Genomic DNA, 21388 nt, shown 5'->3' on the forward strand with positions numbered 1-21388 from the left:
TAACAAGGCTGATTAAAAGCTTTATGACATTGCGTAGAAGGAAAGTGCAATGTTTTGTGGTTTTGTTTTATCTCATCAGAATGTGAAAATATGTCACGGTGACAAATGTTTCCTCATTATGACCGTCTCAAATCAAGCCAGACTTATTTCTCGTTATTCTCCAGTGTAGTGCCAATTGGGTTGGCAGCCAATGCGTGAGACCTGTAGCTCACTTCTTTTGTTTTTGGTTACTTACACGTTACTCCCTGTTGAGTGACAAAAGTTGTCTTGGATCTCTGTGTCTTGTCTCACAGCACAAACCGCCGCTGGAAGTCAACGATCTTTTTGAGGACATTAAAGATGGGCTGAAGCTGTTGGCGCTGTTGGAAGTGCTGTCGGGTCAAAGACTCGTAAGGTTTTTTTTCCATCTTCCGTTGCTCCACCATCCCTTGTTTTTCAGGCTTTACCATTATTGACAGCTTCCAAATTGGGATAATTTAAAATTGGACTTAATTTGAATGTCGCCGCATTGACTTTGAAGAAAATGTTGCCCCTACCAATAATGCGACCCAGAAGCCATTTTGTTTGGGGCAATTAAAGGTTGTTTCATACTTTTAACGGATGGGCACCTTTTTCAAAGAGTTCGATAAGAACGGCTTTGCGTTTTTTTTCAGCCCTGCGAGCAGGGGCGTCAACTCAAGAGGATTCACTGGCTTTCAAACATCGGCACGGCGCTGAAGTTCCTCGAGGGCAGGAAGGTAGGTGCTTTTCGGAACTTCTGGGGTGTATTCCATCTCAAACTTGGATGGGTTTTTTACTGGGCAGCGATGGTTTGTTCACCTGGCGAATGAGCGTGTTCTCCTGTCTCTGCTTCCAGATCAAACTGGTTAACATTCACGCTACGGACATCGCAGACGGGCGACCTTCCATCATCCTCGGCTTGATATGGACCGTTATCCTCTATTTCCAGGTTCGCTCAAGCCCCCTCTAACCTTTCGTAACACGATAAACTCTTTTAGTGCCATGGACTAGAAGAGATATCCAATCTTTTGGCTCTTGAATTTGAGAACTCTTGAAGTTTGTTTCTCACTAGTAGCTATCGATTTCAGTGAGATTGTCACTCACTTTATTTGTGATCCAAGTCGAGAAAAATAAATTGGGAATTGACCTGATCCTCACATGTGGTTGGTTCTTTGTGGTCTGGCTCAGATTGAAGAGTTGACCAGCAACCTTCCAGCTCTGCAGGCCTTGTCCGCCAGCAACTCCTCGGTGGAGAGCTCCGAAACGGGAAGCCCCCCCATGAAGCGTAAAGTGGTCAGGTTTCAGGGCAACGCCAAGAAGGCCCTGCTCAAATGGGTGCAGGCCACCGCCGCCAGGTTAGTCCATCCGGGGCGGAGGAGAGCCAAAATGGCCGCCTTCGACTAGCCGGATAAATGCTTGGTTTACGGCTATGGCTTACGGTTCCTCAGGCGTCACGGCATCGAGGTGAAGGACTTTGGTCCCAGCTGGCGCGACGGAGTGGCCTTCCAGGCGGTGGTGCACGCCGTCCGGCCCGATCTGGTGGACATGCAGGCGGTGCGTCGCAGAAGCAATAAGGACAACCTGGAGGAGGCTTTTGCGCTGGCGGAGAACGAGCTGGGAATCCCCCGTCTGCTGGATCCAGAAGGTGATCTTTCACCGTTACGCCGATTTCCTGTTTTTGGAGCTGACCTCCTGCGTTTCTCGCCAGACGTGGACGTGGACAAGCCGGACGAGAAGTCTATCATGACGTACGTGGCTCAGTTCCTCAAGCTCTACCCCGACCCCCGGCGCTCGGACGACGACGGCCAGCGTGACGAGGTAGCCAACATCACTGGAACGTTCCCAACTCATGCAGAAATATGTCTTTTGGATGAAATTGATTCCAGTGAGCGGTACCTACGCACACTTTTGGAACATAAACAAAAGCTAAATATTTTGTAAAATCACCCCGAAGACAACGCTCTGCAACTCTTGATCTTCTTCATCTGACGCTTCTTCTCTTTTGTATGCTTTACTACTCGCTTCCCTGGGCTAGTTTGACCCTCAAGACATAGAGCAAATGCTTGAGGTATGTCAAATATCTTCTCTTTTCATCTTCCGCTAATTTTGCATCTGGAAAGCATTGGAACGGAGCTTCTCCTTTTGAGAAAACTATAATTCTACAGCTCAATAGTGGGAAACAAAATGCAAGTTTGTGAGGGTTTGGCCTTCCTCTTTCGCAATGTGACAGAGGGAGGAGCGCAAGATGCTGAGGGAGCTCAAGGTCTTCCTGGACCAGCTGGAGAGAGATGTGCTGAGGGCCCAGGCCGGCGAGGGCAACCTCACCGTCAAGTACCAGGTAGCCGAGCGACGCTATTTCCTCACCGAGGGGCCCCGCTCACTTGAACGCCACGCCGCTTTTGCCAGGCCTTCAAGAACCTCCGCGCTCAGTACGAGATGACGAAGAAGCAGACGGATCTGGTACTTCGGCCGCCGCGCAAGGATGGCAAGCTGTCGGTGGAGCAGGCTCTCCTCAAACAGGCGTGGGAACGCCTGTCCCTCAGGGTAGATGCCGTTCCGGACTTCTGGGCGTGATGTCGTTTTTTTTTTCTTTTTTTCTAACCGAGCGCTGTCATTGGCAGCTGCTTGACTGGCACATCCACCTGGACAAGTCCTTGCCGGGTCCTCTGGGTGCGATCGGAGCCTGGTTGCACAGGGCCGAGATGGCTCTCAGGGAGGAGATTCCCGTCCGGCGCGCTCACGACGAGACGGCCGACCTCGTCCGTGGGAAGTTGGAGCAGCACAAGGTCGGTTCTCTCCGTTTTTCGGTTGAGAAATTCAAATTAAACGTTTCCCGACATGAATCAAGTTATTTAATCTGTAATCTAATATTGGACTTTTGCAGGACATCTTAAACAACCTGGAATCGCACAGGCAACCGTTCCAGCAGATCCACCGGGACAGATCGGTTAACGGCGTCCCGGTGCCGCCGGAACAGCTCCAGGATATGGCGGAACGGTAAGTTGTCGGACATCTGACCGGACTCGAACTTGTGATGCAAAGATACTGGCAGCTTTACTGATACGTCACTAAATTGACATCATTGTACAGAAGAGTACTGAGAAATAATGTGCCAGGTATGCAAAATATAATAAAAAAAAAACAACAGCATAGCATCGGTACAGTATCGGATTGCCCGATACCACACAGTCCGGTGTTGAAATCGATACCGGCAGCCGAGAATGGTATTGCCGCAACAATGACTAGAACACGTGTGTCAAAGTGGCGGCCCGAGGGCCAAATCTGGCCCGCCGCATCATTTTGTCTGGCCCGAGAAAGTAAATCGTCAGTGCCAACTTTCTGTTTTAGGATCAAATTAAAATAAAGAGTATAGATGTATATAAAATTCCCTGATTTTCCCCATAAATTGTAATTGTTTAATCATTTTTTTTGTTTTTTGTTCAAAAACCATTTTGTAAAATCTAAAAATATATATAAAAAAACTAAAATAAACATTGTTTTAGATCTATAAAAAACTGAATATTCAGGGCTTTTGATCCAGTTCTTTTAATCCATTTATTAAAAAAAATCTCCATATATCTAAAATGGTCCGGCCCGCATGAAATCGAGTTGACGTTAAAGCGGCCCGCGAACCATCCCGAGTCTGACACCCTTGAACTAGAACATGAAAAACCAAGCGCCTTCCAACGGCAGGTTCCATTCTGTGTCGGCGTCACGGAACGGCCACTTGATCAAACTGGAATTCTGGGAGAGCAAGTACCGGCTGATGGCCTTCCTGCTCTCGGCCGAGTCCAAGCTCAAGTCCTGGATCGTGAAATACGGCAGGCGGGACTCGGTGGAGCTCCTGATGCAAAGCTACCTGGTGAGTGTCACGGGGGTCGCCGAGATCGGGCCACCACAAAAAACACTTCTCTGGGATCTCGCTCTCCTCAGACTTTCGTCGAGGGCCACAAGTTCTTCGAGCGGTACGAGATCCTCTTCGAGGCGGCCCGCCGCGCGGCGGACGTCTTCAAGTCCGACGCTTCCGGTGAGTCTCCGCTGGTCGCCCGGGGAACGGGGGAACAGCCACGCCGAGTAACACGGATCAACTGCGTCCGCAGTCGAAGAGGCGGAGGAGGTGAACAAATTCCTGTCCGAAGCGGCGGCCCAGTGGAAGAACCTGGCACTGGAGGTGCGCAGTGTCCGCAGCATGCTGGAGGAGGTGACGGTCAACTGGGACAAGTACGCCGGCACGGTGGAGGCTCTTCAGGCATGGCTGGAGGACGCCGAGAACATGCTCAACCAATCCGAGGGCGCCAAGCGGGTGAGACGAAAATTAAAGGCCTTTGTTTGTTGGTGGGAAAATTTGATAAATTGTTTGATCAAGACTGTTGTCAACGTGCTTGTGAAATTTGTGAAATCAAAAATGAGTGATTCTACGTCATAAGGTCAAAGGTCACTTTCTTGTCATGGCAAACTTTGTTATTTGTGGATCTGGTTTCAGGACTTTTTCAGCAACCTACCCCGCTGGGTCCAGCAGCATACGGACATGAACGACGCCGGCAACTTCCTGATCGAGACCTGCGACGACCTTGTGTCGCGGGACCTCAAGCAGCAGCTCCTTCTCCTCAACGGTCGATGGCGGGAGCTCTTCGTTAAAGTCAAATATGTAAATCCCGTCCGTCTTTCTCCTTATCATACTCTGGTATTCAGTCATGCCTCTCGAGTCCGACTAAAGTGTCAAAAGGAGGGGGTGTCCAATTTATTTTATTCAGGACAGTTTTAAAAATAATTATATTGTCTTAGCTCAGAAAAAGCTTTTCTTCTGTAGTACGCCAGGGCGGACGAGGTGGACAAGTTGAGGTACGACTACCAGGACGGACTGGACACTTTGAAAATGTTCATGGACGCCACCGACGAGAAGATGAATGCCGCCGTGCAAGTGTCTTTCCTCAACGTTCGCGCCTTTGTCCAGGAGGTGGAGGTAAATCTTATGTCGGTACTGCACAAAAGTCCAAAAGAGGCAACTGACCTCTCGACAGGCCTCCCGTTCAAAAGACTGTATGTCAGCTGTTTATTTGCTAAATCTGTTGACACCATTAGGCCCCCTTACTGCAAATTTAGAACATCTTAATACAATATTTGTCTGAAATCCAGTCAAATATCTTTCTTCAGCTTGTTTTCTTTATTCCACTTAAAGTAAATTTACTACTTTTTTGTTCTTTTGAAGACCACACATCTAAAACGTCTTGATTAATTTTAACGGCGGATGAAAAATATGCACACCGACGAGAAGACATCATCTAAAAAAAGCAATAATCCCACACAGACTGACCACGACACAAATCCATGGGCGGGTGATGACAAGGCAATTGCAAAAGATATGGGTCACTCGGGGGAAGGGGCACCAAAAAGACACAGCAGGTGGAACACGTTCCTAATCATGTGGCCAGCACATACAAGAAAAACCCAACTATCCACCCAATACCGCAACAAAATGGGATAAAGAAAAAATGCTTTCAATTTATATTTTGAACGGTTTCTATTATGGACATTTCTAACATATTTAAATCTTCCTCCCCCAGTCTATCTGTTGAAAACAAATATTTTAATAAAATTGACTCAAGGTGCTGGCAGGTAGATTTTCACTTAAAACAAAGAAATTGAATTTGCTTTAAATGAGTGTTTTTGAAGCCTCAGAATGTTTTGGATTAATTTAGAATGTTTTTTCTTTTATACATCTGAACAATTTGAGGCCCCCTCCACTACAAGACTTTGTACAAAAAAACTCCCAGCGCATCGTGACACAGAGTTGAAATACATTGGCGGGGGAGGACAAGTCAATTGCAAAAGATCTGGGTCACTTAGACACAGCAGGTGGAGCACGTTCCTAATCACGTGGACAGCACACATAAGAAAAACCCAACTATCCACCCCAGACGGCAACAAAATGGGATTCACCTAAATAATGAAAAAATGCTTTCAATTTATTTTTAAGGGATTTTTTAAAGTCAATTCATATTTTGAACAATTTCTATTGTAAAGTATGTTTTTCTTTTATATACATCTGAACAACTTGAGGTCCCCTCCACGCACCACCACTGTCAGATATTTAAAAACAAAACCAAATGCCTGAACTGGGGCAATAGTGTTAAATATGCAGATGCCACCTTAGTTGACAAAAATCTTCCAACACTAAGCTCCTCCTCCACTACAACATTTTGTACAAAAAAATCCCAACGCATCGTGACACAGAGTTGAAATACATTGGCGGGGGAGGACAAGTCAATTGCAAAAGATCTGTGTCACTCAGACACAGCAGGTGGAACACGTTCCTAATCACACGGACAGCACACACAAGAAAAAGACAACTATCCACCCAAGACCGCAACAAAATGGGATTCACCTAAATAAAGAAAAATGCTTTCAATTTATATTTTGAACAATTTTTATTATGAAGTTAAAAACAAGATTTTGTACCAAAGAATTCCAACACCTCAACAAGGGCTGGCTCTAGAGGTGACTGTGTAGTTCCCTTAAAAAAAACAAGAGTGCTAAATTAGCCAAAGCACCTTCTCTCTTCATACCTGGAACTTAATAGCAATTAACATACGTGAACTCCCGTCTCTGAACCCCTTTAAGCCTGGCTGTTAGACGAACAAAATTGCGATCACAACGCTGTTTAAAAATGCTACGTGTGTGTATATATGTCTAGTATGTGTCATTGTTTAACTGCAAACTACACATGGGACTAAAGATGGACATTTGTCCTCGGTTACAATCTTACATATTTACATATATTAAATCATTAACATGAATATAGATATGTTCATTAATATGTGGTGTCCCTTATTAAATAAATCAAACTCAAACTCTGCAGGAAATCAAGCACAAAGTTCCGGCCGTGGAGGCGGCGTGCAAGGCGGCCGCTCGCGCCGCTCAGCTGCTGAGTCAAGACACGCCCCCGGAGGAGGCGGCTCAGATGACGGCGACGATCGCCTCCGTCAAAGAACGGCTCGGCGAGGTGCGACCGCCCGCCCGCCGCCGTCCTTTCCGGCGCTTTTGCGAGCTCCGCCCTTTTTTTTACCAGGTTAGGGAGCAATGTCTGCCCCTGCTGAAGGAATCTCAGTCCCTCTTGGCGCCGCTGGAGGAAATGGAGAAGAACATCACCGGGTTCTACCGGGCCCTGGAGAAGGCCGGCCGGGTCACCGGTGGCCCCGACTCAGAAGGGCCCGCCACGGACTTCCGAGACGAGTGCCGGGTGAGGAGCCGTTCGGCCAGTCGATCGGAGCCGACGGCTGACGCCCGCTTTTCCGGCAGGAGCTGGCGGCCGCCACGCAGAGCTGCAAGACGTGTCTGCTCGCCATCGAGAGGAATCACCAGAACGTCCTCAAGCTCCTGGACGCCAGTCCCGCCTTGCGCCACATGGACACGGCTCTTCTGGAGAAAAGAGTCGCTGACATCCAAGCCTCCTCGCAGGTAATCAATCACCTTCTTCCTTACCGTTTCTCCAATTCCCATAGCGATTCTGACAGTGTGTGCCAAGGCACAAATATATTTAGTTTTCTACTAAATGACCCAATTCTCAGTCTAAAGCATAAGTGTCAAAGTGGCGGCCCGGGGGCCAAATCTGGCCCGCCGCATCATTTTGTGTGGTCCGGGAAAGTAAATCATGAGTGCCAACTTTCTGTTTTAGGATCAAATTCAAATGAAGAGTATAGATGTATATTAAATTTCCTGATTTTCCCCCTTTTAAATCAATAATTGTAATTTTTTAATCATTTTTTTCTGTGTTTTAGTTGAAAAATCATTTTGTAAAATCTAAAAATATATTAAAAAAGCTAAAATAAACATTGTTTTAGATCTATAAAAAACTGAATATTCAGGGCTTTTAATCCAGTTCTTTTAATCCATTTATATGAAAAAAATGAAATAAATATCATACCTAAAAATGGTCTGGCCCACGTGAAATCGAGTTGACGTTAAAGCAGCCCGCGAACTAACCCCAGTCTGACACCCTTGATTTAAAATGTATGTTTGAAGTGGGAAGGTTGCAAATAAACAAATAATTTGCAAATAAATGCAGGCCACGTTTAAGGAAGCCAGCGAGTGGAGGAAACGCGCCGAGGCCAACAGCGGCCTGATGAAGAGATTCGAGGAGTCGCGGCTGGAGCTGGAGAAAGTTCTGGACACGGCCGAGAGCCGGCTGACGGAAAGAGGCGACCCGGAGGAGCTCCTGAAAAAGCATGCGGTAAGAAAACGCTGGATATCAGAAGGCCGAGCCCCGAGAAGGTGTCAAAGTCGCTGATTAAGGGGGTTCTTTGGACAGGAGTTCTTCGGGCAGCTGGACCAGCGCGTGCTGAACGCCTTCCTGAAGGCTTGCGACGAGTTGACCGACATTTTGCCCGAAAGGGAGCGGCTGTCCCTGCAGGAAACCGTGCGTGAGCTGCACAAGCGCTGGAAGGTAAGCTGACGCCGGGCGGGCGGTTTGGGCAACCGACGTCCTTCTCACGCCGTCGGCTCTCTGGGTTCGGCCAGGACGCGCAGAGCGAAGCGCCCTTGCTCTCGGTGCGCCTGAAGGCGGAGGCCGAGGGGAGCCGGCTGGTTCTCTCGCTGCGGGATTGTCTCGCCGAGGTTAACCGGGAGAAGCGGCGCTTGGTCGGCGCGGGCAGCGAGAGGCTAATCAAGGAGCATCGGGTAAGAAAACGGCCGGCCACTCATTTTAATCCGTCCATTTTGGGGGGAAGGGCAATTCTATCAGTCGTCGTCTGATGAAAAACTCTGCAGACGAGGCATCATCAAGCGTTTCTGTCTTCAGGAATTCTTCGGCGAAAAGGGTCCACAGTCTGTAGGCGAGAAGAGGCTGCAAGCCATGGAGGAGCTCTGCCAGGAGCTCCCTGAGGGTGACTCCGCCCACCGGACCTTGGAGAAGATTAGGAAGGAGTACTCCGAGGTCAGCGAGGAGATCGAAAACACCCACCAGACACTGATGGAGCACCAGGACAAATGGAAGGACTACAATGCCAGGTAAAGGATTTTTTTTCTTCTTCATTTTGACTCACCTGAGCTCGACCTTAATGTCGGTGGTACCATTCAGATACGCCGAGCTTTCCTGCTGGTTGATATCCAAAGAAAGCCAACTTCGACTGCTGAGAAACCGGGCGGCCGACCCCAGAAAATACGCTCAGGTCAAGGCTAGCGTCACGGTATGTTTGCGCTCCCGGCCGGCTCTCTTTTCCCGCTGTCCGCATCCTTGATTTACGGTTTACAGGAGTTGAGGAACGACGCCGAGTTACAAGAGGGGAACCTCAATTGGCTGAAAGCCCGCATGGCCGTCCTGACGGAAATCGGCGCCGTCGACGACGTCCGCAGGCAGGGGAGCGCTCTCGGCAAACTCTCGGCCGATTTGAAGGCTCTTTTGACGTCGCTGGTGGAGGTGGGTCGCCACTCCCACGCGGTTCTTCGCCCCGAGGGGGAGGTGTAAAGCCGTCGGCGGCGGTCTGCCTCGTAGGCCGAGAAGACGGTGCTGGCCGTGGGGGATTGCGTTCAATTCCGGGAGGAAGTCCAGACCACTTTGGAGGATCTTCTCCAAGCGCAGAAAGAAGCTCAGGCTGAAGTCGCCGCCATTCTGGACTGCGCCACTGTGAGAGAAGCTCAGCAACTTCTGCTGGTTCACCAGGTATGGGCCATTCAAAGGCCAATAATTTTTCAAATGAAAATTAAAAATAGAACAATTGTGATGAAAAAGATTTTATCTTTGAAATCCTTCACTTGCAGCAACTGGTGAAACGGCTGAAGCTGAAGAGGAAGGATGTTCACCAGCTGATCAGCAGGGGGCAGCAGCTGCAGGTGGAGGAGGGCCCGGGAGAGACGCTGCAGCAGGACCTGCAAAGTCTGGAGAACACGCTGGGCAAAATGGAGCAAAGCATGGATTCCCAGGAGCAGAGCCTTCAGGTGGGATCAAAGAAAAGCGCCGTAGTACTACGAGCGTGCGACTACGAGCGTGCGACTACTGGATTTAATTTGATCTTGTGACCAAGTCCTTCTCCGCCAGGTGACGCTGGAGGCCTGGCAGGAGTTTGAAAGCCAGCAGGAGGCTGTGCGGCAGTTTGTCTGTAAGGTTCAATCCGGAACGGAGCCAGAACCCGCCTTCAGTAGCCCCGAGAGTCTGGCAGTGGAGTTGGAGCGGACCAGAGTCAGTCCTCCTCTTGCTCTCTTTCTCTCGCCCTTTTCTATATATTATTAGATATATTATTTCCTCCGTCTGCGAACAGGCGCTCCTGAAGCAATGCGAGGCCGAAACGTCGCACGTCCAGACTTTGCTGAAGAGGGCCGGCGAAATCCAGCTGGGGCCGAACAGTAAAGCTCTCCTGCTTCAGCGGGCCCGTTCTCTCACCGATCAAGTGGACCGAGCGGAGGCCGGCATCCGGAAGGAGTACGTACTGCCGACCGAGTACAGTGGCACCTGCGTTAATTACCAGATTTTCTCGCATATTAGCCGCGACTTTGAGCGACAAATACAGCGTATATGCGAGAAAATGAACGAATGAATGGAAGCCCCCTGCTTCTTGCTCTCGTGCTCTAGTGTCCAAAACGCAGAGGAGATGAAGAGCAAGTGGGACGATTTTAGAGATCGCTTTCAAGCTTTTTCCTCGTGGCTTTCCAACACGGAAGAGCAAGTGGATGCCATGAAGGCCTCCGCTTTGACGTTGGAGCAACAAATGGCGGCGCTAAAGGTAGGCTAAGCGCCACGTTGTTTAGACATCAGCCTTGAGGGGCGATAATAAAAGCCGGCTTTATCGCAGGACGTGGAAACGCAGCTGCCGGACAGGACCGAGGTTCTCTCCAGACTGGAGGTCGAGTCCCGGGACGTCCTGGGCTTCGTTTCTTCGGGCGAGGCGGCCCGCGTGAAGGCCCGGCTGACCCAAACGGGACGCTACTGGGACGAGCTGAGGGAGAACGTTCGGCAGCTCGGCGTCCAGCTGCTGGAAAGCGACTCGCACCGACAGAAGTTTTGGCAGAGCTTTCAGGAGGTTGGCTCCAAAAAGATCATTTTTTCAGCTTCAATTTTTTTTAACACACCTAAAATTAGTTTTGCATTCAATACTTTTGGGAAATCCTTCTATAGTTAGCGTTTGCGTATTTTTCAGGCGCAAGCAGCGCTGCGTGAGCTTCAGCCAAAGCTGGGAGAGGCCGTTGAGATGTGCGCTTCTTCATCGGATACCTACAGAGTCCTTCAAAACCACACGGTAGGCCCTTCTTAGCCAACGCCAAGCGTCGTCAGACGCCCCACGTTTCCGTTCCGCCTTCCAGGACGCGTCTCAGGAACTGGAGAAGCTGAAGGAAGGCCTGCTCTCCCTGTCGGCCGGAGCCCGCCGATTGGGCGACGTGGAGGGAGCGGCGGCCGCCGTCGAGGAGTTGAGTAGCAGCTTGGGAGAAATCGCCGAAGAAGCCAAACAGAAGCAGAGCGCCCTGGAAACGATGCTGGCTCTCTGGCAAAGGTAGGAAACCGAGAATAGCGAGTTTTTCTATTTTGCAGCTGTTGCTAGTGTTGTTGGGTAATTGCGGTTACGGCAATGCAATGACTTTGATTGTTTCTTGCGATGAAATGAGGTCATGAGGTGGCCATCTTTCCTTTTCTTTTGGGGGCACAGCTTTGAGAAACAACGCGGAAACTTTGTTTCCTGTCTGGAGAGAAGCGAAGGCGCCGTCAAATCGGAGAGCCGGCATCTGTCGGCCGACCGAAGCAAACTATGCGCCGAGCTGCGGGACGCGCGGGTACGCCACTCGCTTCCCCCTCTTGTTACGTCTCGGCCAAAGCCACAAAGAGAATGTCTTTTCAGGCCCAGCACAATGAGGCGGAGGCCCTTGGGCCGGCTCACGCTCAACTCCTCTCCGTCGCGGCGTCGCTTTACGGCAGCGTGTCGGAGGACACGGTTCGCCAGCTGAGGGAAGAGCTGGATGGTTTCCTGGAGAGATTGCGAGTCCAAAATCAGGCGCTTCCCCAAAGGTAAGTTGACTGTTTTGGGTTTGGTTTAGAATATCTTTCCACTGGGGGAATGCCCCAAAATGTACAGAAAGAGATGCCAAATTCAACATGTGACCAGAAAGTACCCTGAAAAGTACAAAAGGTGACGCGCATTAATAAGAAGTCACCCCAAAGTACCCTAAAATTAACAGGGAAGAAATGTTTGTAATTTCCAATCTTCACATTTAACTCTGACAGAAGGATGCAAAGACCTCCACTTTCTCCACATAACATGTTTTCTACTTGAATTAAATCGAGCTAAAACGTTGTTTGTGGTCCTCCAGAATCCAGGAGCTCCAAGACCACTTGTCCCTTGTGGAACAGTTTGAGCAAGACCTGGAAGAATTCTCCCAGTGGAGTGAAAATGCACTTTCCGCTCTGCTCTCCGTTTCTGAAATCAAGACGGGCGACCTGTCGACGGCCCGCGAACAAGTCAAAGTAAGCGCGTTTTCGGAACGGACGTGGCTTTTTGATTGGCGATGGGAAAGAGGGCGACCTACGACCGGAGTTTTCTTCCGGCAGGAGAGCCTGGCTGCCTTGGAGATGCGAGCGAGCACGAAAGAAAGCCTGGACGGCCGGACGGAGAGCCTCTGCCGCACGTGCGAACCCGGCGAGGCGCGACTCCTCCGTGGCCGGGTGGACGGCCGCGCGCAGCCCTACCTGGAAGCTCGCCGCCTGCTCCTTTCACGCTCCGAGTGCCTCGAAAGTCTGGACGGCTTCAGCCGGACGCTGGAGGCCACCACAGAGGTCCTGCGAGGCCTGCGGCGTAGCGCAGAGGACGCCGGCGGCTGGGAGGAACTCCAGCGGGAACTCTCGGCCGTGGTCCCGGACGCACGGCAGCTGGAGACGCTGGCCGCCGACCTGGACGCCGCCCTCCGCAAAAGCCGCCTACGCCTCGCCGAAACCCCGAAGTCGTGTCGCGCGCGGGCCGACGCCTTGAGCGCCGAGCTGGACGCCGTGGGGACCCTGCTGGGGGCCAAGCGAAGCGAAGCCGAGGCCTCGGCGTCTCTGAGGGCGTCGTTCGCAGAGCGCCGGGAGCGACTGCTCAAAGCTGTGGAAGACGTGCAAGAAAAAGCCCGGGGGCGGAGCTTGGAAGAACCCGGGCTTTTGGCGCTACAGCAAAGGTAATCGCACCGCTGGCACGTTTCTTGTTTGGTTTATCGGCTGCCAGGGATGCCGTGTTTACTAGAAATGGGAACCCACCGGGGATTGAAACCTCAATCTCTGAACTGCAAGGCAGACGTGCTAACAGTTCCCCACTGGGCTGCCACGTATATGTTAATATTGTAAATTTTTGGGAAATTTAACATCAGTTTTTTGTCAATGAAAAAAATGTGGATGCACTTTTGGTCTCGCGGCGGCCATTTTGACACCCATAACTCTAGGTGAAACACTTCTCCGTTTGGTTTTGTGTCAGGTCGCGCTTCTTCAGTCAGCTGGAGGACGAGCTGCAGTCGCAGCAGCACGACGGCCAGTGGCTCAGGGACAAGGTCGGACAGCTGGCCCGGCGTGACGCCGCTCTTGGCGGGGAGGCGCAGGAGGAAATGGCCCTGCTGGAGGTGGCCTGGGACGACGCCAAGAGGCTCCTCGCCGAGAGGTACCCCGGTCGATCACGTCATCGCTATAGGCGAGTGCTAACATACAACATGACCACTTTGGACAGAAAAGAGCAGTGTGACGTCATTGTCGACCTCCTGAAAGAGTACGAAACGTTGAAATCGTCCGTCGGCGCCGTCGCGGAGAGCGTGGAACCCCTGCTGGATATCGCTGGCGCTCTGACGGACCACGAGGAAACCAAACGCGCCCTCAGCAAGGTCAGAATAGCTCCGCCCGTTCGCCGTCCACCTACGAGCGGACGAACGAGTCTTATGGTTTGCCCGTAGCACGAAGCGGCCAAGGCGCGGCTGGCCGACACGCAGCCGGAACTGGAGCGCTTTTCCGAAACGGGGAAACAATTGGCGGCCGCGTTGAAGAAGGTGCCGGAGTGCGACTGGCAAACGCTCAAAAAGGAGACGGAGACGCTAGTGGATCGTTGGCTGGACGTACGTATCCTTGGATTGTCTTGAGTGTCGCATTGCTATCGCTACGCTACAACGTCTGGCACGTTACAACGTCTGGCACGTTACAGTCCTCTCGCTTGGCTTTTCTGTCCCGCAGGTGTCCGAGCGGGTGGACGAAAACCACCAACGCTTGAAGCAAACTTTCCTCTTGTGGGAGGACGTGCGGCAGATGGCGGACGACGTCGAAAGCTGGAGCGGCGGCTGCGTGACGGAACTCAACGAGAGCCTGGACCACCTCGACGACAGTCACAAGCTGGCGGCCGGACTTTCCGCGCTGCAGGTGAGCGTTTCGTTGACACTCCAAATCATTTTTGACGGGAAAGCTGGATGAACGGATTTGTTCTGGATTCCCGTCTGTAGGAAGAAATAAGCCAGAAGGAGCTGAGACTGGAAACGCTGCACGGCAAAATCGCCGAGCTGAAGAGCAGCTGCCAAAGTCAGGAAAGTCCTCCCAAACTTCAGGTAGCTAGCGATCAGAAACGAGGTACTCGCTCGGGGCAGCCGGCGGCGGATCGACTAGTCAAAGCTTTTCTCTGACCGCTGCAGTTGCTGGCCAGCGACCTGGAGAAAAAGATGGATATGGTTCGGAAGCTGCACGGGCAGGCGCTGGGAAACCTGTTGGACTTCTGCTCCCGTAAGAAAGTGCTGGAAGATTACATCTCTCAAATGTCCGCATGGCTCAAGAGCACGGAGGACACCTTTGTCTCGTCCCCCGCCGATTCGGATTCCGAGGAAGTCTGCCGAGTCAAGGTGAACCTCCGTGTCATCTTCTCTCTACCTGGAATTCTAGGCCATTGATTCCAGTTTCAGTGACTTTAGTGGAATTCCTTGTCCTGGATTCTAGTAGGTCTAATGAACTTCAAAGTCCTAGATTTGAGGTTTAATCAATTTCCTAGAATTCAAGGTCATTTACTCAACGTCCAAGGACCTGCGTGGGTCCTTTTACCAGGTCCAGTTCTCCCTGGAATTCCCAAACCCAACGCAGGCTGTCTGTTTTTTTCTGTCAGGAGCTTCAGAAGGAACTTGAAAATCAGCAGGGAAGTATCGACTCCACCAGAGAAAGCTTAAACAACCTGTGTCGCAAATTCCCCTCGGAGGAGCTTTCCGCTTTGGGTTCGGCTCTCACCGAGCTCATCAAAACGTACGAGTCCGTCAACCAGGTGGCGGCCAGGACTTTGGCGACCATGCAGAACCGCCTCCGTCAACAGTTCGACCGTGAGTCGCTCGGTCGCAGAATTTTCTACCCGCGGCGCAAGATGGTCAACCAATTTCTGTCTTCGTCATTCCACCCCGCAGATCGAGTTCAGGAATTTCACGGTTGGCTCCTGGAGCAGAAGGAGATTGTCAAAGAGTGCTGCGACCGTTCCGGAGACGCACACGTTGTCGAACGCAAACTACAGAAACTGAAGGTAACGTCACCAGCCCGGGGAACAGCAGAAGGATTGGACATCTGTCCCCTTCACGGGAGACCGATGTCATCAGTTTGCATTTTGTTTTTCAGGGTGCCGCGGAGCGCATGGAGGAAGGCGAAGCGCATCTTACCCAAGTCTGCGAGGAAGGAGAGAAGCTTCTGCTCCATCTCCCCAAAGCCAACGCCGGACAGGTGCAGCAGCAGCTCTCCTCCATCCAGCAGGACTGGGACGGCTTCGTGGAGCGCTGCAGGCACAACCGACAGATCCTGGAGGACAGCGCGTCCCTCGTCAAAGGGTGCTCTCCCTCGCGCTAACGCCGTTTCCGTCCTTGTTTGGCAATCATTAGCTGAAACGCCAGATAAAAATGAGTCGTATGCTGCAAATGGGTGTTTTGAAAGCGCTTGAATGGGTTCCAATGCAGCTTTTGCTTCCAGCTTTGAAGATGGTCTGAAGAAGCTGGAGCAGTGGTTGAAGGACATGGAAAATAGGGTGACCGTGGATTTGCCCGAAGCAGCGCATTCTTCCCCGGAAAAGGCGTTACTTCAACAGGTGGAGGAGTATCAGCAGGAAGTGCTCAAACAGAGGTTTGGATTTATTTGTTTGATAATTTTGGACTCTACTTTCTGGCATTCATTTTCAGGGCCCCACCCCATTTGACTCATAGTTTGTGTATCCAGATTTTTTTCATTCATTTTTAAGGCGTTTTAATATCGCTGAAGTGCCAATTGGGCAAGAGGGGGGCTTAATGGCGGCCCTGTTTCTCTACACAGAGATTGCTTCGAGCGCTTGTGTCAGGAGGCGCGGGCCTTGAACGAAGGCGGGCGGGGCGACGGCGGCGAGACCCGAGTGTCGGCCCAGCTGGAGGCGCGCCACCGCGCCTTGCTGCGACGGGCCGGCGAGAGGCTGCGCGCCGGCCAAGTGGCCGAGCAGGAGCGCCGGGCCTTCCAGGAGACGCTGCGGGCCACTCGCACTTGGCTGAGTGGAGTCCAGGAGCGACTGGCCTCCCTCGACAGCACCCTTGGGAACAAGGAGACCCTGGAGAAAAGGCTTCTGCTCGTACAGGTCGGTGTAATGTTGGTCTGAACCATCGCTGTGGCGCCCCAATCCAAGATGGGGCATGTTTAGTGATTTTTTTTGCCTTTGGTGTTGGCATTTAGGATATCCTTCTGATGAAGGGCGAAGGCGAGGTGAAGCTCAACATGACGGTGGGAAAAGGGGAACAGGTCCTGAAACACTACGGCACGGACGGGCAGGAGGCCGTTGGCTTGCAGCTCCAGGAACTAAAGGACGCCTGGGCTAACATGTTGATTGCTTCCATGAGCTGTCACAGGTTGTCCACATGTTTGCATTATCGTCGCGGAGCCAGCGTTCGGGACCGTCCCAGAACAAAAGAGGGATTCTCGTCCGCAGTCGCCTGGAGTGGACGGTGTCCCAGTGGAGCGCCTTCCTGGATGGGAAGAACCAGCTCCAGCAGTGGATGGAGTCGGTGGAGCAGGAGGTGGTGGTGACCCTGCCTCGGCAGCCCGGGCTCAAAGAGAAGTCGGCTCTTCTGGCCCGCCTCCGCGCCGTCCGGGCGGACGTGGACGCCCGCGCCGCCGCCCTGTCGCGGCTCACCGACAAGTCGGCGGAGCTGTACGAGAAGACCGCCGACCAGACCTTCGGACCCGAGTCGCGGGCGGAGCTCCAAGCGCATTTCGCCGACATTTCGGCCGTCGTCCAGGTAATCCCGATGACGACGATAGATGCTCAATCCATTTTGTCCGCGTCCCTCAGAAAGACGATATTTGACGTGGCGGTTGTCATTCCTAGGGTAAAATCCAGTCGGTGCAAAGCTTGGTGTCGGAGCACGAGCGCTACCTGGACGCCGTCCGAGACTTCAACGATTGGCTGACCTCGGCCAAAGAAGAACTGCAGCGCTGGTCTGACCTATCGGGAGACTCGGCCTCCCTTCAGAGGAAACTCTCCAAAGTCCAGGTCCACGTCAATCCCGCGCACCCGAGTGAACGACCGCAGCTTTTTCGGTTCACGGAAAATTGACCAGTGCTTCGTTTTCCAGGAGTTACTGGACTCCAAGCAGCAAGGTCGAGAGAGGCTAGCCCGGGTGCAGACGTCCGGGGCGGCGGCCAGAGACCACACCGCCGCGGGGGGCTACGAGGCCATCGAGCGCGAGGAAGCGGCCCTGTCGTCCGGCTGGGATCAGTGGGAAGCGGCGGCCCTCCACGCCCACGCCGCCCTGGAGACGGCCCTCTCTCAGAGCGCCGCCTCCGAGCTGGAGTTCCAAGCTCTTTCGGCGCGGCTGGACCGAGACACGCGGGAGCTTGGGCGTCGTATTCACGACTGGCGTCTCGGACTCGGGCGGGCCGAGGGCCAAAGCGAGGAAGGGGACGCCGTCGAAGGATGGCGGATCGCGAAGGTGAGCCAAAATCCAAAGTGGGGCAGTCTCAGGAGACAACAAACGGTCAGCACTGATCGAAAACGTTGATTCTAATTTTTGTGGGTGTTCCTTCCTCCAGGACATTTTGGAAGAGCTGGCGAAAGCCGAGCCCGCCTGCGACAGCCTGAAGACTCAGCTCAACGACCTGTGCCGCTTCTCCAGAGACGTGGCGGCCCAATCCGAAAGAGTCTCGGCCCTCGTCAAGGAATACAACAGGTATGAGTTCGCGGGGAGGGCTGGACCGGGAAGATCCTAAATGTGTGGCTTTTCCCGGGTGGCAGCTTGAGTCTGCGAGCCGCCAAGGAGTGCCAGAACAAAGAGAAGTTGCAAGAACAGGCCTTCCGCTCCGCCTACCGGGACTTCCAGCAGTGGCTGGTCAACACCAAGATCAACACGGCCAAATGCTTCGATGCGCCGCAAAGTCTCTCCGAGGCTTTGTTGAGCTTGCAGAAGATCCAGGTAAGTCTGAGACTGCAGTTTGAGCCCTTTTCAGGAGTCTGAACTGAAAACTCTTTCCACTTTAAACGGAGCTCAATTTGGCGTTCACAGGAGTTAGTCAGCGACAGAGAGCTAGGTCAGTCCAAGCTAAACGGCGTGGTGGCCGCCGGCGAGCTTCTCTCCGCAATGGCCGCCAAGGACAAAGTGGAATCGGTCCGGACAAAGATCTGCAAGGTGGCGGACGATTGGAAAAACACGCTGTCCGGTCTTCACGATCGAGAGCTCCATCTACAAGTGAGCCGGGATTGGGTTAGCGGCGAGGCGGCCCGGGCTGGCTGACCGTTCGTCGTCCTTCCACCTTCCAGAACCTGGCGTCTCAGATGAAAGACTTTGAGACCGGCGCCGAACCCCTCCGGGAATTCCTGGATGTCGGCGAGGCGGCCGTGCAGGAGAGCAGCGCACGGCTCCGTAATCTCCCGGCCAAGAAGGATGAGCTTCACAAACTTCAGGTGAGAACCAAAAGGAGCTCATTTCGCGCTCCAGCTAAGGCTGGCTTTCCTTTGCTCCGCCTTTTCGAACTTCTGCCTGCTGCGGCTCCTCGCAACTTGAACGTGGCCATTCTCTTCTGCGTGCTTACCGCCACGCCACGCCTGCCACTTTCCAGTCTACGCTGGAGGAACTGGAGTCCCAGCAAGTCCACCTGAACAGGCTAAAAGAGAAGGCCCAGCGGCTGTCGGACCAACACGCGGCCGGCAAGGCTTTCACGCATCGCGTCTCGCAGCTCTCTGCTCGCTTCCTCGCTCTAACCAACCTGACCAAGGTACGCCAATGCCTCGCATTTTGACCACGAGGGAGACGCGACATTACAATCAACACGGACGATTGACATTCCAGAGGTTACTGTAGGAAAAGCGTCATATCTGAATCCGTTTTGCGCTTCCCGTCCGTGCAGGAGAAAGCCTCGCGAATGGAGCGCGTGATGCACGAGCACCAGCTCTTCAAGCACGGCCTGGAGGAACTGCAGAACTGGGTGGCCGACACCAGCCACGTGCCGCAGAGCTACTGCGTCCCCACGGCCGACAAAAATGTCCTGGAGAGCCGCCTGGTAAAACTGGAGGTATGGTGGTCAAAATACAAATCAGTCTTGATGTCCAATGAAATAATACATAGCAACTGGGTTGGCAAGCCTGTCTCTTAGGGGGGCAGTTGCCCACCCCGGTGGATCCGTCCACGTCAGTGTAGTTGTCTTGGCTCTCTCTGATGTCCGATTAACGTGGCAGGCCTTGCTGACGGCCCGCCAGGAGAAAGAGATCCAGCTGAAGATGCTGATCACCAGAGGCGAATCGGTCCAGAGGAACACCTCGGCCGAAGGGGCGGCCGCGCTCCGGGAGGAAATACAAGAGCTGAAAGATTCTTGGGACGCTCTGCTCTCCGCCTCCATTCAGTGCAAAAGGTTGGTCCTCAGGGCGACTTTGCGTCGGAACACTTTGACATGCGTTCGACTCTGTCCCATGTCGAAGATTGACCTTGAATTCCCCCATTCTCGCCACTCGCGTCAAATCCAAAGCTTTCAAAAGCACGCCCAGGACCGTCTCGTCTCGTCTCCCCCACTACGATTGTTGATTTTCGACGTCTTTTCTCAACCGACAGCCAACTGGAGGGTTCCCTGTGGCAGTGGACTAGTTACCAGGAGGACGTTCGGCAGTTTGTCAGCTGGCTGGAGCACATGGAAGAGAGCTTGGACCCGGCCGATAAGCACTGTCCCGAGATTCGCGATAAGACCGCTCATCTCAGCAGAGCCAAGGTGACCGACCTCATCTTCCTTTTAAGTCGCTCTATCACCTCGACAGGCAACATGCTCTTCTTCGTTAGTGTAGCAAAGAGCAAAAGTTGGAACATACTAAATGGAATCTGGTCGACTCCTGACAAGTTGTTTTGGTCGTGTTTGCAGTTGTTGCACGAGGAAGTTCTGAGCCACGACGCCCTGCTGGCCACCATCGTGACCAAAAGCGCGAGCATCGCCGAGAACTACGTGGCGCAGTTGGAGCTGCAGGATCTCCAAGAGCGCTACGAAAGCATCAAAGACAACGCCGCAGTAAGCTACACTTGAGTTTTTTTTATTAGACACGTGCATACAGAAGATGGAAGAGACTTGTCGGCCTCACTTTCAGGGGGCCGTGGGGAAAGCGGAGGAGCTGCTGAAAGCTCACGAAGAGTATCAACAAGGCCTTCGGGCGTTTGAGCGCTGGCTGGAAGGGGAGCAGGAGAAGCTGGGCTGCTACGTGCAGCTGGAGGGTGACGTGGACACACTGGAGGAGACGCTCCAAAAGCTGCAGGTCTGAGGGATTATCAAAATATCAGAGGATTCAATTGAAAGCCATTATACAGTTTGGTGTGACAATACAACATTTTTTGGAAAGCTCTCCAATCTGACAAATGCCCTCCAGGAACTCCAGCTTCACTGCACCGAGGGCCAGGCTCTCCTCAACGCGGCGCTGGTCGGCCGAGAGTCGCTAACTCCCTGGGGGCCGCCGCAGATGGAAGAGCGAGTCCTGGAGACCCAGCAGCGGGAGTGGAGGGCGTACCAGGCCCGGCTGGCCGACACCCGGGCCCGGCTCAACGGCGCCTTGGCCAAACTGCGACAGACGGAGCAGAAGTTCCAGCGCCTGGACGGATGGCTGAAGGCCACCGAGGCCAAAGCGCAGCCGCGAGCCCACCGCAGATCGGACCGTGCCACCAAAGACGCCCAGCTCCTCTTGTTGGAGGTCGGCGGTCTGCGTTGCCTCGCGCCGCCACCACCTTTCCACCTGACTAGCTGACGTCTCTTCTTTGCGCAGACGTGGCGAGAGGAAGTGCTGGTGTATCAAGAAGAGATGGAGGGCCTGGGCGTCTTAGCTCAGCAAGTTCTCGACGAGACGCACATCAACAGCCGGATCGGCACCAGGGCCACCCAGATCACGGCCCGTTACCACGCCTTGCTCCTGCACCTACTGGTGAACTTGACTTTGTGTTCTTCCTGTGTATTTTAGGGCATTTC

General features: G+C 52.9%; 1 protein-coding gene across 1 annotated transcript in view; it reads left to right on the plus strand.

Annotated features, from left to right (window-relative positions):
- Positions 1-21388, plus strand: part of syne1b (spectrin repeat containing, nuclear envelope 1b) — a 51224-nt gene that overhangs the window by 1774 nt on the left and 28062 nt on the right. Inside the window, exons 3-66 of the mRNA XM_077620530.1 lie at positions 294-389; positions 654-737; positions 857-949; positions 1189-1355; positions 1449-1645; positions 1709-1818; positions 2036-2068; positions 2231-2338; positions 2407-2544; positions 2622-2786; positions 2885-2997; positions 3694-3862; positions 3934-4027; positions 4101-4303; positions 4484-4648; positions 4811-4963; positions 6860-7003; positions 7070-7240; positions 7300-7458; positions 8066-8230; positions 8309-8443; positions 8518-8676; positions 8798-9006; positions 9077-9185; positions 9251-9415; positions 9491-9658; positions 9757-9933; positions 10034-10174; positions 10254-10414; positions 10565-10715; positions 10785-11012; positions 11130-11228; positions 11293-11480; positions 11634-11757; positions 11823-11989; positions 12292-12445; positions 12530-13131; positions 13425-13604; positions 13671-13821; positions 13891-14049; positions 14165-14347; positions 14428-14529; positions 14614-14817; positions 15075-15282; positions 15364-15476; positions 15569-15774; positions 15914-16063; positions 16250-16541; positions 16637-16809; positions 16890-17199; positions 17289-17453; positions 17536-17892; positions 17993-18129; positions 18195-18372; positions 18463-18645; positions 18717-18860; positions 19016-19171; positions 19304-19468; positions 19632-19804; positions 20002-20155; positions 20303-20446; positions 20523-20687; positions 20799-21116; positions 21189-21344. Coding sequence (XP_077476656.1) covers positions 294-389; positions 654-737; positions 857-949; positions 1189-1355; positions 1449-1645; positions 1709-1818; positions 2036-2068; positions 2231-2338; positions 2407-2544; positions 2622-2786; positions 2885-2997; positions 3694-3862; positions 3934-4027; positions 4101-4303; positions 4484-4648; positions 4811-4963; positions 6860-7003; positions 7070-7240; positions 7300-7458; positions 8066-8230; positions 8309-8443; positions 8518-8676; positions 8798-9006; positions 9077-9185; positions 9251-9415; positions 9491-9658; positions 9757-9933; positions 10034-10174; positions 10254-10414; positions 10565-10715; positions 10785-11012; positions 11130-11228; positions 11293-11480; positions 11634-11757; positions 11823-11989; positions 12292-12445; positions 12530-13131; positions 13425-13604; positions 13671-13821; positions 13891-14049; positions 14165-14347; positions 14428-14529; positions 14614-14817; positions 15075-15282; positions 15364-15476; positions 15569-15774; positions 15914-16063; positions 16250-16541; positions 16637-16809; positions 16890-17199; positions 17289-17453; positions 17536-17892; positions 17993-18129; positions 18195-18372; positions 18463-18645; positions 18717-18860; positions 19016-19171; positions 19304-19468; positions 19632-19804; positions 20002-20155; positions 20303-20446; positions 20523-20687; positions 20799-21116; positions 21189-21344 — 10890 coding nt within the window. The remainder of the gene's footprint in view (positions 1-293; positions 390-653; positions 738-856; positions 950-1188; positions 1356-1448; positions 1646-1708; positions 1819-2035; positions 2069-2230; positions 2339-2406; positions 2545-2621; positions 2787-2884; positions 2998-3693; positions 3863-3933; positions 4028-4100; positions 4304-4483; positions 4649-4810; positions 4964-6859; positions 7004-7069; positions 7241-7299; positions 7459-8065; positions 8231-8308; positions 8444-8517; positions 8677-8797; positions 9007-9076; positions 9186-9250; positions 9416-9490; positions 9659-9756; positions 9934-10033; positions 10175-10253; positions 10415-10564; positions 10716-10784; positions 11013-11129; positions 11229-11292; positions 11481-11633; positions 11758-11822; positions 11990-12291; positions 12446-12529; positions 13132-13424; positions 13605-13670; positions 13822-13890; positions 14050-14164; positions 14348-14427; positions 14530-14613; positions 14818-15074; positions 15283-15363; positions 15477-15568; positions 15775-15913; positions 16064-16249; positions 16542-16636; positions 16810-16889; positions 17200-17288; positions 17454-17535; positions 17893-17992; positions 18130-18194; positions 18373-18462; positions 18646-18716; positions 18861-19015; positions 19172-19303; positions 19469-19631; positions 19805-20001; positions 20156-20302; positions 20447-20522; positions 20688-20798; positions 21117-21188; positions 21345-21388) is intronic.

The sequence above is a fragment of the Stigmatopora argus genome, chromosome 15 (assembly GCF_051989625.1).
Source record: "Stigmatopora argus isolate UIUO_Sarg chromosome 15, RoL_Sarg_1.0, whole genome shotgun sequence".
Lineage (NCBI taxonomy): Eukaryota > Metazoa > Chordata > Actinopteri > Syngnathiformes > Syngnathidae > Stigmatopora > Stigmatopora argus.